Source organism: Lontra canadensis, unplaced genomic scaffold (genome assembly GCF_010015895.1).
Source record: "Lontra canadensis isolate GAN:19392208 unplaced genomic scaffold, GSC_riverotter_1.0 scaffold242, whole genome shotgun sequence".
Classification (NCBI taxonomy): domain Eukaryota; kingdom Metazoa; phylum Chordata; class Mammalia; order Carnivora; family Mustelidae; genus Lontra; species Lontra canadensis.
In genome coordinates, this window is record NW_022631236.1 from 61,548 (window position 1) to 82,784 (window position 21,237).

Consider the following 21,237-nt stretch of genomic DNA (forward strand, 5'->3'; position numbering starts at 1 on the left):
AATGCCATTCGTGAGTACTTGCTTGTTTTTTTCTTTAGCACCAAAGTGACAGGGTGTACTTCAGTAGAAACAAAATAACAACCGTGTGTCTTCATGTATGTGTATGTGTGTTTAGAGGACAACTGTTCTTCCCTGAAATTTCTGTAGACATAGAAATTAGATTTTTTTTAGGGGCACCTGGGTGGCTTAGTGGATTGAGCCTCTGCCTTCAGCTTGGGTCATGATCTCAGGGTCCTGGGTCAAGCCCCACATTGGGCTCTCTGCTCGGCAGGGAGCCTGCTTCCCCCTCGCCCTCTGCCTGCCTCTCTGCCTACTTGTACTCTCTGTCTCTGTCAAATAAATAAATAAAATCTTTTTTTAAAAAAGAAATTAGATTTTTACTGTTTTATAAGACACTCCTATAAGATGCATGCATTTTAGATAAGATAAATGCATTTGCTCCCTCATTCCCTCACAGCTCTGTTACTCCCTTCTTTCAGTATAAAGGAGAAAAATATTAGCACTATTTTATTTGGAGATCACATGGCTTAATTTTTAGTTATTAGACACAGACAAATGAAATGAGTTGCAATATCCTTTAATTACTATGAAAAAATGACTTTGAGCCACAGCTGACCCTTGAACAACATGGGTTTGAGTTATAGGAGTTCCCTTATGTGTGGATTTTTTTCAGTAAATACAGTAAACTACTGTAAATATATTTTCTTTGTAATTTTTTTAATAACATTTTCTCCCTTACTTTATTGTAACAATATAATATATAACATACAAAGTTGTCATAATCAACTGTTCATGTTATTGGTAGGGATTCTAGTCAATTGTGAATTATTCATAATTCATAAGTTTGGGGAGAATCAAAAGTTATATACAGATTTCCATTGTGCAGGGAATCAGTGCCCCTAAGCCCCATGTTGTTCAAGGGCCAACTGTGATCCATAACTAAAGTAACCCATTTTGGTAGATTCTCACTAGCATTAATCTCTATTACCTAATATTTAATTCCTTTCCTATGGTGATCCTTACAATTCAGGCAACCTTGCAGAGAGATAGTCAATTTTGGGGGAGGAGGTTACATTAGCTAGACACTCTACGAAGAATTGCCTAAGATATTTTCAGGCTAAGGAGCTCTTTTATAAATTTTTCAGGTCACCAGTTTTCCTCATGCTTTAGTGTAGGATTTTATTTGAATTTCTCTTTACCTCTTCTGTTAGTTGGACCTCAAATATTTTGAGAAAACTCTTGGTGAATCCCAAGTGTCTTTTCTTGGAACATCTCTGTGGTAGGATATGGTGGCCCTCTTAGTGCCTCAATTCATTTTCCTTTGGTGCATATTAAAGATACACATTTCTCCCTAACTGAAATCTAAAATATTTGTATGCCAGGTACTTTTAATGAATGTATAACCTAAAACTCAAAACTTACTTGAGTCGCAGATAAGAATAAGTCCAGCCATTCCTGTAAGTGTTAAATGTTAAATACATTGTAGTACTTGGGTCAATTCCAGTTGAGTCAACTTAGAGTAGCTGCCTGGCATGTTCTGAGTTCAGCAGAAAAAAAAGAAGAAAATTTTAAATAATTAGGCCATGGGAATAACAAAGAGTAACAGTTCTACATGTTTTCAGATCCCATCATGGATAATATCGTAGTGCAAATCAACTTTATAGGCCTCAAACACAAGTGTGTAAAAACATAATGTCTATAATTTGCCAAATTATACTGAATTTCTGTATAATTTTGTGACCATAAGTGGTTGGTCACAAAATAAATTTAGATAAACTCAGTCAACTCAGAGGTTTTTTTAAAAGATTTATTTATTTTAGAGAGAGAGAGAGAGAGAGAACATACACAAGCAGGGGCAGGAACACAGGGAGAGAGAGAGAGAGAGCACAAGACTCCCTAATGAGTGCAGAGCCTGATGCAAGGCTTGATCCCATAACCCTGAGATCATGACCTGAACCAAAACCAAGAGTTAGATGGTAAATTGACTGAGCCACCCACGTCCCCTTCAACTGAGTTTTTTCCCCCTTCTCTTCCCCACCCCTTTAACATCAATAGTTTATGTGGGTGGAGAGCAGGGGTGAAAGATATTGGTATAGTCCTTGGTCATCATCTATCCATGGTGGAAATTATTAAAGTATATACCATCTTTTTGGCCTTGGGTCATTGGCATGTTCCCATGCTGGTATCTGAAGAGGCTTCGTGTTTACATTTACCATGAGGCCCATGCGGATAGCCACTGCTGCATTCCCCAATCCCCAAACCACAGAAACACAGTGTCCAGGATGAGGGTGGGGATCCAAGACTGGGCCTCAAACCATGGGACTCACAACCTATTCTCTTGAGTACTTTGCTGTAGCCTCTGCTTGTTGGTGGAAGTTCATTTAATCTTTCCAGATAATAATGTGGTCATTTGGGATGCCTGGGTGGCTCAGCGGGTTAAGCTGCTGCCTTCGGCTCAGATTATGATCCCAGGGTCCTGGGATCGAGTCCCACATCAGGCTCCTTGCTCAGCGGGGAGGCTGCTTTTCTATCTGCCTCTGCCTGCTGCTCTGCCTGCTTGTGTTCTCCCTCTCTCTCTCTCTGACAAATAAATAAGTAAAATCTTTAAAAAAATAATGTGGTCATTTATGTTAAGGAGCATTAAACATGTACATAATCTTTGAGCCAGCAACTACTCTTCTGGATATTCTAAGAAAACAGGTGCCCATGCAAAGATTTCTGTGCAAGCATGTTGTATGAAAAATTATTTGTCAAAATGAAAAGTTGGAAATGGCTAAAATTACCACCAATAGGCAAATAAATTAAACCGTGGTACATCCCTACAATGGAATCCTATGCAGCCATTATAAAATAATTGAAAAATTTTCTGTTTATGAACATAGAAATATGCCCACAATGCATTCAGTGGGGGAAAAACACAATGTATCAGATCATTTTATTTTTATAAAATTGTTGTATCTCTATGTGTATGAAAGAAGAAAGTCTTGGAAGAGATCATTTTAAATCCTAAAATGAAGAATGGTAGTCTTAAGATCATCAAATTTTATCTGTCCAAACATTTTACTATATGCATGTATGATTCATATTGGATGGGGAGAGAAAGCTCTCCTCATTAAAGAGTAAAAAAAAAAAAAAAAAAAGGAGTACTTGGAGATAGTTTGACCTAGGTGTCCTATTTGGCCTTACTTTAACACAAAATTCCATGATTTCATAGAAATAATCCTTGTCCTGATCAAACAAGACACTTTACCATCCTTTCCTAACAAGCCAAACCTCTCTCCCCTACTTGGGATGCTGCAGGTTTATGGGACTGTCTTCCACATGAACCAGGGAAATCCATTCAAGCTGAAGGCCTTAGTGGACAAGTGGCCCGACTTTACAACAGTGGTTATCCGCCCTCAGGAGAAGGTAAGTTGCCAGAAGTTGTATGAATATGCCTCTGTGTTCATTTTTGCTGTGAGCCAGCCATGCACCCGGAAGTGTGGCAGCTCCAGGGGATACAGAAATTAATTGTGTGATGGTGAGCAAGTCCTGTCCTCAAGGAACTCACAGCCTGGAAGAAAAAATCCATAAGCAAATAAAAGAACATGGTGTGAAGTGTGCAAGAACAGATGTATAACACAGAAATAGCCTAGGTGAAAGCTGATTCAACTATGAAGGTTGGAGATGGAGGTTACAGGAAAAGGTCAGAGAGACTTCCTGATGAGAGGTTTCACCTACACTGGATTTGGGGCATATTTTATAGATAGTGTTAGGCTGAAAAGAAAAAGAGGCCATTCTAACCAGAGAAAAAACACCAAGGGCCAACATAGGAAGTTGTGAAATAGCACAATGAGTTAGAATGATCATTAAAAGGAAATTTATAAAACTATAACTTCCATATGCATTTAGGGAAACATTTAAAGATTTAAACATTTAAAGAGAGAAAGAGCATAAGTGGGGGGGAGGAGCAGAGAGAGAAAGAGAGAATCTCAAGTAGACTCTGCACTGAGTGAGGAGCCTGAGGCAGGGCTAAATCTCACGACCCTGAGATCATGACCTGAGCCAGAACCAAGAGTTGGACACTTAACCAACTCTACCACCCAGGAGCTCACATTTTGGGGAAACACTTAAAAACTAGAGAAGCTACACAGTTAATACATTTCAAACAAAAACTCCTAAGCTTATTCTTAAATATGCAGTAAAATTATAAATTTATAAAAATATAAATATTATATCTTTCATAGAAATAAAGTTATTTGAAAACCACTAAATTAAATAATATATAAAAAAATTGTATTAGTAATAAAAACTGAACAAAAATAAAATTATTTGGGGCACCTGGGTGGCTCAGTGGGTTAAGTCTCTGCCTTCGGCTCAGGTCATGATCTCAGGGTCCTGGGATCGAGCCCCACATCGGGCTCTCCGTTCGGCGGGGAGCCCGCATCCCCCTCTCTCTCCGCCTGCCTCTCTGCCTACTTGTGATCTCTCTCTCTGTTAAATAAATAAAATTTAAAAATAAATAAATAAATAAATAAATAAAATTATTTGATCTTTTATGTTAAATGTGATCTTAAGGAACAAAATGTATTAGTGGGTATCCTTGCTGATTTGTCAGTGTATTTTGGGGCAACATTTTCCAATTATTTTTTAAGAAGCTTTCTAATTCTATGCTGAGCTGTGGTAATATTTTCCTATGCCTCCTTCCTCCTAATAATCTCATCTGTTATTGGGAGGAGTTAAGATGATAGAGGAGTAGGAACCCTAAGCTTGTCTTGTCCCTCAAATACAACTGGATAGCTATCAAATCATTCTAAACACCCAAGAAACCAATCAGAGTTCTGAAAAAACACATGCAAGTCTACAAGTAGAAAAGCAACTGTCCTTTGGAAGGTAAGATGTACAGAGACTTGAATCTGGGGTGATACGGATGCAAGGAGGGAGCCTACTTAAGGAGGCTACTGCAAAGTATTATAAGCAATTGAGTGCAGAATTGGTACTCAGCAGAGCTTCCAGGTGTAGGAACAGAGAAGACAGATGAGAACAGTAAGTGTAGGCGCTGACTTTCTGCTATGTGTTGCTATAAACCTGCAAATGGCTGCATGGTCATGTGACAGCTTTCTTGGGAACAGGTCCAGCAAAAGGCAGAAGCATACTGAGACCCTTCCTGGGAGGAACAGTGCAGGTCCCCACCACAGGACTCCCTAAAATTTTGGAGTTTGAAACTCAGTTGTGTGCCTGAGATAAAAATTCTTGGACACATGAAGGGTGAATACAGAGTTCTGACAAAAACCAAGGAGACAAAAGTGATTGCTTTTCTCTGAGGGCTCACTGAAGAGTTGGGGCTGAGAATTTTCAGCTCTAGGGCTAGAGAGCTGGGCACGGCCATTTTCATCACCCCTCCTTCAGTGCTGAAAGCCTTCAGGGAGCAAAACTGCGCCACCTAGTGGAGTCTGGAGCTGCTCCCACTGAGCCCTGCCTCTCTGTGCACTGGAGATGCATTTCCACTAGGAAAAACCCACCTAAGAATTAACTCAACTGGTGCCTCCTCCAGAAAACCAGCACAAACAACTCGCTTACACCAAGTTAACTGATCATAGAGGGCTGCAAATCTTCAGCTGTTAGGGAAAACAGTATATAGCATTTTTGTATTTTTATTCTTTAGTCTTTTAGTATTATTTTTTCAGTTTTTTTTTTATTTTTTCAATTCTTTTTTATTCTTTTTTTATTTTTTATATGTACTTTATATCTCTATTGTTTTATTTTTTGTTCCTTTTCATTGTATTGCATTATTTATATACATATATTTAGTGTTTACATGTATATATACATTATATATTTCATTGTATTGTATTTTCTATATATACACACTCCCTCTCTCCTTTATTCTTTTCTTTTTCTTTCTTTCTTTCTTTCTTATCTTGGGATCTAGTTTTTTTTTTTTTAGCAAGCAGACCAAAACACACCCAGGATCTAGGGGGGCTTTTCATTGTTGTTGTTGTTTCTTTCTTTTCTTTTCTGGACAAAAATGAGAAGACAGAAAAATTCACCCCAAAAGAAAGAACAGGAAGTAGTACTCACAGCCAGGTGTTTAATCAATATGGCTATAAGTAAGATGTTTGAACTAGAATTTAAAACAATTATAAAGACACTACCTGGCCTTGAAAAAGGCATAGAAGACACCAGAGAATCCCTTAACATAGAGATAAAAGAACTAAAATCTAATAAGGCCAAAATTAAAACTGCTATTACTGAGATGCAGCCCAAAGAGGAGGCCATAAAAATTAGTATGAATGAAGCAGAAGAAAGAATCAGTGATATAGAAGATGAAATGTGGGAAAATAAGGAAGTCAAAAAGAAGAGGGAAAGGAAACTATTAGATCATGAAGGAAGACTTAGGGAACTCAACAATTCCACAGAACAAAATAATTTCTATAGAAAAGGAGTCCCAAAAAGGAAGAGTGAGGAAAAGGGGCAGAAGGTTAATTTGAACAAATTATAGCTGAGAACTTTCCTAATTTGGGAATGGAAACAAGCATCTAAGTCCAAGAGGCACAGAGAACTCCTCTCAAAATCAACAAAAATAGGTCAACACCTCAAACATATTATAGTGAAACTTGCAAATTACAAAAATAAAGAAAAAAATCCTGAAAGCAGCTTCGGACAAGAGGTCCTTAACCTACAAGGTAGAAACATAAGGCTGGCAGCAGATCTGTCCACAGAGTCCTGCAGGCCTGAAAGGACTGACATGATATATTCAACATGCTAAATGGGAAAATATGCAGCCACGAATACTTTAGCCAGCAAGGCTGTCATTCAGAATAGAAGGAGAGATAGAGTTTCCAAGACAAACAAAAACTAAAGGAATTCATGAACACTAAACCAGTCCTGTAAGAAATATTTAAGGGAACACTTTGAGCACAAAGAGAGACCAAAAGTAATAAAGACTAGAAAGGAACAAAGACAATCTATAGAAACAGTGACTTTACAGATATCACAATGGCACTAAATTCATATCTTTCTATAATTACTCTGAATGTAAATGGGCTAAGTGTTTCAATCCAAAGACATCGGGTATCAGAATGTATTAAAAAAACAAGACTCCTGGAACAAACAATCCAAAATTTGTATGGAACCAGAAAAGACCACAAATAGCCAGAGGAATGATGAGAAAGAAAATGAAAACTGGAGGCATCCTAATTCCGGACTTCAAGCTATAATACAATGTAATCATCAAGACAGTATGGTACTGGCACAAAAACAGACACATAGATCAGTGGAAGAGACCAGAGAGCCCAGAAATGGACCCTCAATTCTATGATCAAATCTTCAGCAAAGCAGGAAAGAATATTCAATGGAAAAAAAAACTGTTTCTTCAAAAAATAGTATTGGAAAATTGGACAGTCACATGGAGAAGAATGAAATTGGACCAATTTCTTTACACAAAAATAAACTTAAAATGGATGAAAGACCTAAATGTGAGTCAGGAATCCATCAGAATCCTAGAATAGAACATAGGCAGCAATCTCTTTGACCTCTGCCACAAGAGCTTCTTGCTAGACATATCGCCAAAGGCAAGGGAAACAAAAGCAAAAATGAACTATTGGGACATCATCAGGATAAAAAGCTTTCGCAAAGCAAAGGAAACAATAAACAAAACTAAAAGGCAACCTAAAGAATGGTAAAAGATATTCACAAATGACATATCTCGTAATGGGCTAGTATCCAAAATCTATAGAACTTATCAAACTCAAGACCCCCCCCCAAAAAAAATACAGTCAATAAATGGAGGGGCGCATGGGTGGCTCAGTGGGTTAAAGCTTCTGCCTTCGGTTCAGGTCATGATCCCAGGGTCCTGGGATCGAGCCCTGCATTGGGCTCTCTGCTCAGCAGGGATCCTGCTTCCTCCTCTTTCTCTCTCTCTCTCTGCCTGCTACTCTGCCTAATTGTGATCTCTGTCTGTCAAATAAATAAATTAAATAAATAATAAATAAATAAATAAATAAAATCTTAAAAAAAAAAGAAATGGACATAATCCCTACTCATCAAAGAGCTTTCTTCTCCCTTTGTCCCTTCCCCTGCTTGTGCCCTCTCTCTCTTGCTCTCTGTCAAAAAATAAATAAAATCTTAAAAAAAAGAAAGAAAGAAAGAAAGAAATGGGTGGAAGACACAAACAGACATTTTTCCACAGAAGACATACAGATGGCTAACAGACACATGATAAAATGCTCACATTATTTGGTATCAGGGAAATACAAGTCAAAAGCAAAATGAGATACCACCTCACACCAGTCAGAATGGCTAAAATTAACAATGCAGGAAATAACAAATGTTGGTGAGGATGAAGACAAAGGGTAACCCTCTTACATTGTTGGTGGGAATGCAAACTTGTGCAGCCACTCTACAAAATAGTGTGGAGGTTTTTCAAAAAGTTAAAAATAGAGTTACCCTGTGACTCAGCAATTGCACTATTAAGTATTTATCCAAAGGATACAAACAGTGATTCGAAGGGGCACCTGCACCCCCATGTTTATAGCAGCAATGTCTACAATAGCTAGAATATGGAAAGAGCCCAGATATCCATCAACAGATGAATGGGTAAAGAAGATGTGGTATATATACACAATGGAATATTACTCAGCCATCAAAAAGAATGAAATCTTGCCCCTTGCAATGATGTGGATGGAACTAGAGGATATTATGCTAAGTGAAATAAGTAAAAAAAAAAATACCATATGATTTCACTGATATGTGGAATTTAAAAATAAAACAGATATCATAGGGGAAGGGAAAGGGTAAAAAAAGATAAAAACAGAAGGGTCAAACAATAAGAGACTCTTTAACAACAGAGAACAAATATTGTAGCTGGTAGGGACGGAAGTGTGGGGTGGGGTAACTGGGTAATAGGCATTAAGGAGGGCACTTGAGGTAATGAGCACTTGGTATTATATGTATCTGATGAATCACTAAATTCTGCCCCTGAAGCTAAAAACACACTACATGTTAACCAAATCGAATTTAAGTGAAAAAAAATTTCATTAATAATTTAAAAAATAATAGAAAGCAAACTAAAAAGTTAATAATCTCATCTGTTATTCAATAATTTGAGATCTTCAAAGATCTCAAATGTGAGTGGTTTATTTCTTTTTAGAGCTACACTTTATTTAACTCTAGCATTGTTTTAAGAAAGCATTTTTAATTTTTCATCTTCTTTGGCTTCATTAAGTATAGATGGTGATCTTAATCCAGAACTAGCTATAACCAAATTTAATACTGTCACATTCATAATTGGTGTGTTCTGCAAGTATTTGAACTGTAGTAAAATTTATTTTTGCCACAGATGCTTTTCCTTATCACTTGTTTTCCTCTTCTTCCCATTGGGAGTAACAGAAATACAGGAGAATGCTTTCTAATAATTTTCTTTGCTTGACTTGAAATTTTAATGCACTATGTGGTTAGAGTACAATTGTTATAAATTTTCTATCATAAATTGAATACTTGACTCTCTCCTCTTATCTCATTATTTAAATAATTTAGGAATAATTGCAATGTACCAATAGAAATATCGACATTTTAGTACTTAAAAATATCACAGTATATCTCACATTTTGGTCCTTAGTACATTTTGAGTGTACTCTGTGTATGGTGTAAGAAAGTGGTCCAGTTTCACTCTTTTCCATGTAGCTATCCAGTTTTCCTAACACCATTTATTGAAGAGACTGTCTTTCTTCCATTGGATAGTCTTTCCTGCTCTGTCTGTCACAGATTAATGGACCGTATAAACAGGAGTTTATTTCTGGCTCTCTATTCCATTTCATTGATCTATGTATTTATTTTTGTGCCAATATCATACTGTTTTGATTAATACAACTTTGTAATATATCTTAAATTCTGAAATTATGATATCTCCATCTTTTTTTTTTCTTCCTCAAGATTGTTTTTGCCATCCAGAGTCTTTGTGGTTCCATACAAAATTTAGCCTTATTTGATCTAGGTCTGTGGAAATGCTGTTGGTATTTTGATAGGGTTTGCACTGAATCTGTACTTTGGGTAGTATGGACATTTTGACAATATTAATTCTTCCAGCCCATGAGCATGGAATATCTTTCTCTTTGTTTGTATCATCTTCAATTTCTTTCCTCAGTGTTTTATAGTTTTCAGAGTATAGCTCTTTCAGTTCGTAGGTTAAATTTGTTCCTATGTATTTTGTTTTTGCTGATGCAATTGTAAATGGAATTGTGTTCTTAATTTTTCTATCACTTCATTTTAATTGTATATAAACAAACAATTTCTGTGTATTAGTTTTGTCTTAAGGTTTTCTATGTATAGTATCATGTCACCTTCAAATAGTGACAGTTTAACTTCTTTAACAATTTGGATGAATTTTATTTCTTTTTCTTGTTGCATTGCTGTGGTTGGGACTTCTAGGACTGTGTTGAATAAAAGTGGCAAGAGTGGGGGCACCTGGCTGGTGCAGTTGTTTAAGTGTCAGACTCTTGGTTTTGGCTCAGATTGTGACCCCATGGGATCCAGCCCTGCCTCTGGCTCAGCACTCACTGTGGAATCTGCTTGAGGTTCTCTTTCCCTCTCCTTCTGCCATTCCCACTCATGCACTCTCTATCTCTGAAATAAATAGATAAATCTCTAGGGGGAGAAAAGTGGCAAGAGTGGACATCCTTGTCTTCTTCCTAACCTTAGAGGAAAAGTTCTTTTTTTCACCATAACAACTTAATATCCCAAATCCATAAAGACTTACACAACTCAACATCAAAAAACAAATAATCCAATTTAAAAATGGGCAGAGGACTTGAATTAGATACTTCTCCAAAGAAGACATACACATGACCTACAGGCACATGAAAAAATGCTCTATATCATTCATCGTCAGGGAAACACAAATCAAAACCACAACGAGATATAACCTTACAGCTATCAGAATGGCTCCAATCAAAAAGATGAGAAAGAACAAGCACTGGTGTGGATGTGGGTAAAAAGGACCCTCATGCACTGTTGGTGGGAATTTACATTGGTACAGCCACTATGGAAAGCAGTAAGGACGTTCCTCAAAAAAACTGAAAAAGAAATACCATATGATCCAATAATTACACTACTGGGTATTTACCCAAACAAAATGAAAACACAAATTTGAAAAGATCTATGCACCATATTTATAGCAGTATTATTCATAATAGCCAAGATATGGAAGCAACCCAAGTGTCCATCAATAGAAGAATGGATAAGAAAAGATTTAGTGTCTTTTACACCGTACACAAAAATAAACTCAAAATGGACTAAAGACCTCAACGTGAGACAGGAATCCATCAGAATCCTAGAGGAGAACATAGGCAGTAGCCTCTTCGATATCAGCCACAGCAGCTTCTCTCAAGATATGTCTCCAAAGGCAAAGGAAACAAAAGCAAAAATGATCTTTTGGGTCTTCGTCAAGATCAAAAGCTTCTGCACAGCAAAGGAAACAGTCAAGAAAACAAAGAGGCAACCCACGGAATGGGAGAAGATATTTGCAAATGACAGTACAGACAAAAGATTGATATCCAGGATCTATAAAGAACTCCTCAAACTCAACACACACAAAACAGATAATCATGTCAAAAAATAGGCAGAAGACATGAACAGACACTTCTCCAATGAAGACATACAAATGACTATCAGACACATGAAAAAATGTTCATCATCACTAGCCATCAGGGAGATTCAAATTAAAACCACATTGAGATACCACCTTACACAAGTTTGAATGGCCAAAATTAGCAAGACTGGAAACATGTGTTGGAGAGGAGTGGAGAAAGGGGAACCCTCTTATACTGTTGGTGGGAATACAAGTTGGTGCAACCACTTTGGAGAACAGTGGGGAGAAATTAAAAATAGAGCTTCCCTATGACCTTGCAATTGCACTACTGGTATTTACCCCAAAGATACAGATGTAGTGAAAAGAAGGGCCATCTGTACCCCAATGTTTATAGCAGCAATGGCCACGGTCACCAAACTGTGGAAAGAACCAAGATGCCCTTCAATGGACGAATGGATAAGGAAGATGTGGTCCATATACACTATGGAGTATTATGCCTCCATCAGAAAGGATGAATACCCAACTTTTGTATCCACATGGACAGGACTGGAAGAGATTATGCTGAGTGAAATAAGTCAAGCAGAGAGAGTCAATTGGTTTCACTTATTTGTGGAGCATAACAAATAACATGGAGGACATAAGGAGATGGAGATGAGAAGGGAGTTGAAGGAAATTGGAAGGGGAGGTGAACCATGAGAGACTACAGACTCTGAAAAACAATCTGAGGGTTTTGAAGGGGTGGGAGGTTGGGGGAGCCAGGTGGTGGGTATTATGGAGGGCACATATGGCATGGAGGACTGGGTGTGGTGTATAAACAATGAATTCTGTTATGCTGAAAAGAAATTAATTTAAAAAAAGAGAAAAGATTTAGTGTTTATGGAGTATTACTCAGCCATAAAAAGAGTGAGATCTTGCCCACTGTGACAATATGGATGGACCTAGAAGGTATAATGCTGCATGAAATAAGTCAGACAGAGAAATACAAATACCATATAATTTCCCTCATATGTGGAATCTGAAAAACAAATAAGCAAACAAACAAAAATCAGAAACAAATCCATAAATACAGAAAACAAACTGATGGTTCCTAAAAGGGAAGAGGGTGGAGGGATGGGCAAAATGGGTGAAGGGGAGTGGGAGGTACAGGTTTCCTGTTATGGTATGAATAAGTCATGGGGATAAAAGGTACAGCATAGGGAATACAGTCAGTGGTGGTGTAATAGCATTGTATGTGAGAGATGGTAGCTGTACTCGTGCTAAGCACAGCATAAAGTATAGACTTGTTGGATAATTATGTTGGATACCTGAAACTAACATAACACTGTGTGTCAACTTACTTCAATTTTAAAAACTCACAGTAGAGTGGAATTTAGAAAAATGTATTGCAATCATGAAATATAAAGAATTTGTTTCATTTTGCTTTTCCCAATGACAATAGGAGATGATAGATGATTTTGATCACTACACCAATACTTACCAAATCTACTCCAAGGACCTCAAGAATTGTGAGGAATTTCTTAGCTCACCAGAAGTCATCAACTGGAAACAGCATTTGCAGATCCAAAGTAAGAGAAATGGGATGTGTGTAGCCTCACTTCTCTGTCCTAAACAATTTCCCTGAGTCATATCTCCTATCCCCCAAGCTCCAGACCCTCAGCCTGCTGCCAAACTTTTAACTCACTCGTAAAGGGAGAAAAAAATACTCTTGCAAAGAATGGGTTTTTATTTTTTATTTTTATTTTGTTTTATTTATTTATTTATTTATTTATTTTTATATTTATTTTAACCATAATATAATTTCTTGATAGCCAAGGATTTATGCCATATTTTGCAGGCATATCCAGGATCCCTCAAGTGATTGGGTACCAAAACATTTCCTTAGGGCTTTCCATTCCTGGATTAAGTGTGACAACTTGTGCCATAAAGCACCTCCCAGACCATGAAGGACAATGGTCATGGTTGTGGACATGCCCCCAGAGTCAGACTCCTTGGAATGGCATCTGCTTGTTACTTGCTATGTAATTCTAGTCACATGACTTAACCTCTCTGACACCATGACTTTCATATACAAAAATGAGGCTAGGAATAGTTTCTAGAACACTGGGGCATTGAGAAGATTAAATGAAATCTTGAATAGGAATTTCTTACTATGATACCTGGATGGATCTGTTAACTTTTGCTGTGTAGCAAACCTCATAATTCTGTGAATCAACTGTTTGGGCTAGGCTCTGCAAGGCTGTCCTGCTGATCTCACTTGGGTTTAGTCAGGCAGTTACAGTCAGTTGGTGGTTGGGCTATGGGCCAACTGATGAGCCTGGCCTCAGTCACATGTCTGAATGATGGTTCTGGCTGCCAGTGTTGGTTGCTATGGCAACGTGACCTCGGCAGGCTAGCACTAGGCCTATTCATATGGTATTGGTTTCAAAGTGACTGAGATCACAAGGAGCGAGCTAGCCTCAGTGTTCAAGCACTTTTAAGTTTTTCCCCACATCAAATTTATTTTTCCCCACTGGCAAAACAGATCATAGGGCCAAGGTCAGATACAGTGCAGGAGAGGACTACTCCAGGGAATGGATAGAAGGAGATGTGGGTGAATGTAGGCCATTATTGCAAAAGTCTTCCACACTGAGAACATAGTAAGTGCACAATGGATATTGGCTACTATTTTTCTAACGCCTTCCTCTCCTTTCATTTCAAAACTACATGATTATGAAGTCCAGAAACTTGGTTCCAGTCTTGCTTTGCCACTAAAGACTTAATGAATTTCTGGGCCCATTTTTACTCATGTAAAATAGGGGAAATTGCACAAATTGTGATGAGACTCCGGTCACACAGCAGCACTGAGTCTAGGTTCTCTGTAAATCCCAGACACTTCCTACTCCCCCGGAGCGCTTCTCCACAGGATGTGCTCAAATCAGTCTCTCCTTATAATCCCATGTAGGTACCCAGCCCAGTCTGAATGAGGTGATACAGAATGTTGCAACCACTAAATCCATCCAAGTCAAGCAGACACGGTGCTTTCTCTATATGATGGCGAATGAGGTGAAGAAACTGGTTCCTTCCCTGCTGGACGTAAAGCAGTTATCCCCCAGTGGCTACAAACCCAAGGCCATGTGAGTTTCATGCGAGTCAGCCTGCACTACTCACAACTCCCACTACTGACCTAGCCTCCTGTTTTCTCTCCCTAGTTCCACTCAGGCCCATCTGCAATCAATATTTGTCAATGCAGCCAGAGTAATCTTTTTAAAAAACTGTGCAATTCAGGGGCACCAAGGTGGCTCAGGTCATGATCCCAGAGTCCTGGGATCAAGACTCGCAGGGGGTTCCCTGCTGGGTGGGAAGCCTTCTTCCCCCTCTCCAGCTTCCCCTGCTTGTGTTCCCTCTCTCTCGCTGTCTCTGTGTGTCAAATTAATTAATTAATTAATTAACATTTTTTAAGAATGTAATTCAGACCATGTTCCTCCTCTGCTTAAAACACTCCATTTCCTTTTTTATCTAGAGTATATCCAACTTCTGCTCAATCCTTCGACCTATCCTGTCCTTCCTGCACACTCACTCCAACAATAGTGGCCTTTTTCTGTCCTTCTCGGGGACTTTGCATCTGCTATTGCCCCTGCCCACTCTGTCTTTCGAGACAATAGAGGTAGAGAACAAACACTGACCTCCATACTCATGGACTTTTCTCCTGGGCCTCTATAGCAACCAAGAGATGTTTAAACTCTCCTCCCTGGACGTTACCCATGCTCCCTTGGTGAATAAATTCTGGCATTTCGGCGGCAATGAGAGGAGCCAGAGGTTCATCGAGCGCTGCATCCGGACCTTCCCCACCTTCTGCCTGCTGGGGCCTGAGGGGACCCCTGTGTCCTGGGACCTGATGGACCAGACAGGGGAGATACGGATGGCGGGGACCGTGCCTGAGTACCGGAAGCAGGGCTTTATCTCTCACATCATCTATTACCAGACCCAGGCTCTACACAAACTCGGCTTCCCCCTGTATTCACACACAGACAAGAATAACAAAATTATGCAGCAGATGTCTTATAATCTGCACTACATCCGCCTGCCCTGTGACTGGAACCAGTGGCACTGCATGCCTCTGTGAGGCAGCCCTGCATGGAAGACCATGTCGGATGGGCCTGGGCCTGGGCCTGGGGGGACAGAGGGAGAGAAGATGCTGTTTCGTCTTCTGCCACTGCTAAAGAAATGGCACTATTTGGGCTCGGGGGAAGCAGCACGATTGGTCAGCAAGGCCACCCTCATCCCTGCACACGCATTGCAGATGGGCTTCTACAGATTTGTCCGTATGAAGCAGGCCCAGGTATTCCTGCAGTGGCCCCCACATAAGTGAGCCCTCCCACACTTCCAGGATCTTGGTGACATTGCTTCATGAGCTGCATGTTGCCCCAGATAGCTTCTCCTGGACTTCTTACAACATGGATTAGTAGAGCCTTGACAAATTTTCCAGGGAGGGATAATGTTTTCTGGGCACTATGAATTATTTCTGTTCCTTCCTGTGGCTGTTTCCTTAGTGATCAGCAAGTGTGTTCTGCTCATTAGGTTTGCAGAGATCATCTTTTCCTCTGATTGCTACTTTGGAAGTACATTAAATATATACAAATACATACAGATGTTAGGTTAAACATAGTACACATGAAATAGCAGGGAGAGTTAATAAGAAAGAGACATATGTTAGCCTGTCCTCTCCCCACTCCTGCACTTTCCTAAACCCATCTGAACCCCCAAACAATAAAGAGATTTTGTGTTTCACTGTGTAAGCTGAAGTGCAATGGTTCGTGATGGGGAGAGCATGGGTGAGTTTATGGAGAGAGGGAAGTGAGAGCAACCAGGGAGTGGAAATTTGTTAAGAAGACACAGAAGATGACAGGGAGGGTATGTTTACGTATTGCCCCACTTACCCTCAGTATGTTATTTTAGGACGCCTGGATTCTCTGAAGTTCCCAGGAGAACCCAGCTGGGAGTGTGGTAGGGTTATTGTTTCTGGTTGGGACAGGCACACTGGGAGGGTTCTTTTGCCCCAGCAAATCACCTAGACTAAAAACCTGTTTCCTTCTGATCCACCTAAGCCTGGCATTAGGCTATGGAACTGGGGATGGAATGTCCCACCCACCCACACACACAGAAATTGAGGTTAATTTCTTGGCCAGTCAGTGTTTCTCGACCTTGGCACAGTGGACATTTTAGGCTGGACAATTCTCTGTTGTGGCATAGGGACTGTCCTATACATTTGTAGAATACTTAGCAGGACCCCTGGCCTCTACCTACTGAGGCCAGTAGCATCCTCCATCCCAGCTCTGACAACTAAAAATGTCTCCAGATATTGACAAGTGTGTGCTGCATGCAAAGTCACCTGTGATGGAGAGCCACTGGTCTAGAGAAGGGATTCTCATCCTTGAGCCTGCATCAGAATCACAGACTGTGATTTAACTGTCAGGCCTGTTAAAACACAGACTGTTGAGCCTAACTCCTACATTTCTGATTCAGTAGATTTTGGGTAGAGTCCCAGGATTTAAATTTCTGACAAGTTTCCACGTGATCCTGATGCTGCTGGTCCACAAACCAGGCTTTGAGACCCACAGGTTTAGAGAAATAATAAAACATATTATGTCCTAAAGCCACAGATGAAAATTCATAATGCATACTACTTAGGTATATTATTTTACTTTTGTTGACATAATGTAGATTTACATTCTAATTGATAATATTAGTTCATTATTAAGGAGGGCACATATTGCAACGAGCACTGGGTGTTATATGCAAATAATGAACCATGGAACATTACATTAAAAATTAATGATGTACTGTATGGGACTAACATAACATAATAAAAATAAATAAATTCCTAAAGCTTCTAAAAACATTGTCATTAGATAGCACAATAAGCAGACACCAAACTACACTTCCCCTACTTCCCCATAAAACCTGCTCATTAGAGAATGATTTTTTTTAAATAAAGGAAAAGAGTACCTTCAGCTATTATATGTTGTTCCATGGAAAAACACAGACCTGGGTATTAAGAGTTCCCCAGCATGACCATTTACCTGGGCTGTTGGAAATCTGACCTGAGGGATCTTCTGTAATCAGGCTTCTGGTATGGAATGAGTCAGTCATGGGAATAAAAGGTACAGCATAGGGAATATGTCAAAGATATTGTCATGGTATTGAATGATGACTGATTGTAGCTACACTTGTGGCAAGCATAGCATAAGGTATACAGATGCTGAATCACTATCTTGTACACCTGAAACTAATGTAACATGGTGCGTCAACTCTGCTCAATTCAAAAAAAAAAAAAAAAAGAAAAGAAAAGAAAAGCAGGTGATTCTGGAATAAGAAATCTAAAAAAGACTGCCCTGGGTCCTCACTGGAAAAGACTCTGGTGAGTTTTCCTGATAACCAATATAGTTGTAAGCTTACACAAAGACTTATCCCTAGATGATAAGAACTGGAAGAATTAACCCAGTAAAAGTTATAAAACACAGTTTTTCCAGGGAACCTCTGAAAGCAGATAGTACATAGAAGATGAATGCCTGAAAACTAGCAAAATAAAAACAAAACCAGAAATTCAGATATAATTCTCTGCTTCCACTAAAGACCACAGAAACAAGATTCTAGTAATAGTCCCATTTTCCTTCACATGTTTATGTCCCTTCTTGTTTTGATTTTTTATTGTATTATCTTTTTTTCCAGTTTAATGTTATACAATTCTGATTTCCTGTAAAATATTCCCCTTAACTGCTAATTAACTTCTTTACGTTTTTTTGTTTTGTTTTGTTCTGTTTTGAGAGACAGAGGATACAGGAGGAGAGGGTCAGAGGGAGAGAGAGAGAGAATCTTTTTTATTTTTTTATTGTGTTATGTTAACCACCATACAGTACATCATTAGTTTTTTTTTTAAAGATTTTACTTATTTATTTGACAGACAGAGATCACAGGTAGGCAAAGAGGCAGGCAGAGAGAGAGGAGGAAGCAAGCTCCCCGCTGAGCAGAGAGCCCGATGCGGGGCTTGATCCCAGGACCCTGGGATCATAACCTGAGCCGAAGGCAGAGGCTTTAACCCACTGAGCCACCCAGGCGCCCCACATCATTTTTGATGTAGTGTTTGATTTGATTGATTGTTTGCATATAACACCCAGTGCTCATTACAACACATGCCTTCCTTAATACCCATCACCAAGCTCACCCATCCTCCTACTCCTCTCCTTCCAAAACCCTCAGTTTGTTTCCTGATTCCATAGTCTCTCCTGGTTCATCTCCCAATCTGATTTCTCCCCCTTCATTTTTCCCTTCTCTTGATGCCCTCCATTCTATTCCTTATGTTCCACAAATAAGTGAAACCATGTGATAATTGACTTTCTCTGTTTGACTCATTTCACTCAGCATAATCTTAAGTAGGCTCCAGCCCACTGCAGAGTCCATTGTAGGGCTCGAGAACAAGACCTGAGCTGAAATCAAGAATCCAACACTTAACCGATTGAGCCACCCAGACACCCGAACTTCTTTAGGTTCTAAGGACAATTCTATCTTAACTCTATAATTTATTTCTTTCAAGCTACTGCTAATGCAGTCAGCTTAAAGAATTTCTACATATGGCAGCTCCTGGGAAAAAAACCCACAAATAATGGACATATATTCAACCAATGATTTTGAATTTAATTGTGAACAAGGATATTCTGGTCAACAACTAGCCTTTAGGAAGATTAGAATGATACTATTGATAAACATTCGTGGAATGTTTCCAGGAAAAAATACTTTTCTAAAGTTTTGTCAACAGGAATTAGCCAATTTGGTAAAAATTATCAAATATTATCACTCAATCTTACCACAAGAATCACTCCAACACTTGGTCATACTAGTTTTTTTGTGAGCTTTCAGAGGTATTTCCTTGGTAGTAATACTGCAAATCCGATCCCAAAACCTCAAACATTTGCTTTAAAAAAAAAAAAAAAAGATTTGTTTATTTGAGAGAGCAAGTGAGTAGGGGGTAATGGCAGAGGGAGAGAATCTGCAAGCAGACTTCCCGCTGAGTACAGAGTCCCACATGGGACTTGATCCCATAACCCATGAGATCACAACCTGAGCTGAAACTAAGAGTAGGATGCTTAACTGACTGAGTCACCCAGGCGCCCACCAAAGAGGCTCAAACATTTGAAACCTTGAGGTATCCTAACAAAGTGATGCAAGGTTCAAAATCCTTGGACATAGAAAGAAGTAGAGATGGTACCATACGGCTACATTAATCTTACCAATAATTATACTCTTTTCATACAATATATAGAAAAAGGAAATGTCCTTGTGCTGTAAAGATGGACATATAAATATTCCTGAGGATCAGAAACTATTTGCAAAACCCACAGCACTAGCAAATTTAAACATACCTCATGAAAGTCTCTTACCTTCTTATCCTCTGGGGAATCACATTCTTTTATGCTAAGCCAGGACTGTAGGAATCTTAGGCCACACCAGTGTATCTCTCTCCAACACCCTCATTAGACTATGCGTCCTTTCAAAGAGTCTGAAAATGTCAAGTACACCTGGAATTATACCTGCTAGCTGATGAGAACTGGAACTGGTGGTCATCTATTACTGTGCTTCCAACTATCTATCATAACAAATAACACATGTCAAGCTGTATAGCAACATCACACTAGTTTATGTACTTTAGCCCACAGAGTTAGGTGTAATAAAATAGCCTTGGATTTTCTTTGGCCAACTGGTGGAAATGTGTGCCATTGAAAACACACTGGATTAACATCAAAGATGAGTTAGAACAATCTAGCCTAAGATAAATAAAATCCTACCTGACATGAAACTGTTTCTTCCTCTCCTAAGTTAGTTTCCCTTGGAGGCAGTGAGGACTTAAATGAGAGGGACACCAGTAAAGAGAACTGAAGAAAGTCCTGAGCTTGCACATTAGCATAGAACCTGCTACTCTCCTGTGTTCCTGGCATCTTCTATAAGGTCATTACCTCAGGATTTTCACGGTGCTCCCCCCCCAACTTCCATCTATCACAGTATGTCTAAAAATCTAGAGTAATTATCCTTTCTTTCTTTCCCTCTCCAAAGGCAGTTATTTTAGAAATGAGAAGATTTATCTCATCTACCTTCTATGGCTCAGGTAAAGGTATATGGATCTAGTTCCTATTGATTCATAATCTCCCATTCCTGGCTGTTTCTTGGTCTTCCTTCCAAACAAATCAACCTATCAACATCCTCCTGCGGGAGTCACAGATGCTGCAGATGCTAGAAAAATCCTTGAGGAAGAAGCTTCCTGAGTCCTTAAGTTGAAAATGGGTCATTCTTAAGGAAACAAGCAGTAAAACTGTACCCAGTCCCTCTAAGCCAGGGTATCAGTGGAGGTCTGGTGGGAACTGGAACTTCCATTACCATAATAACAGGTAGACTCTATCTGATCTCACTGAAGGCTGAATGGGAAACCTGGGCTTCTATCTCCAGCTTACAGCAAGGCGTATCCCTCCCCTTCCTACTTCTTACTCTGTCAGAACAGTGTCAGAGAAAGCCAACCAAAATGGAAAATTTAAATAATATCCAATATGTCCAGGATTCCATTTAAAAATGACTTATCATTAAAAACCAGGAAAAAAATGCAACTTGACTGAAAAATGAAAAATCAACAGATACTAACAGTAAAA

The 21,237-nt window shown here is 39.1% G+C and overlaps 1 protein-coding gene across 2 annotated transcripts in view; it reads left to right on the top strand.

Moving 5' to 3' along the window:
* The window catches only part of LOC116862434 (glycine N-phenylacetyltransferase-like), a 62,376-nt gene extending 46,035 nt beyond the window's left edge, over positions 1–16,341 (top strand). The window contains exons 3-6 of one of the 2 annotated variants that reach the window (XM_032849716.1): positions 3,301–3,408; positions 13,005–13,131; positions 14,508–14,679; positions 15,266–15,835. In XM_032849716.1, the coding sequence (XP_032705607.1) occupies positions 3,301–3,408; positions 13,005–13,131; positions 14,508–14,679; positions 15,266–15,668 (810 nt within the window). In that variant the 3' untranslated portion in view covers positions 15,669–15,835. Of the gene's footprint in view, positions 1–3,300; positions 3,409–13,004; positions 13,132–14,507; positions 14,680–15,265 lie in introns of both variants that reach the window. The other variant, XM_032849715.1, reaches the window with a different exon arrangement.
* Positions 16,342–21,237: the final 4,896 nt, after the last annotated feature.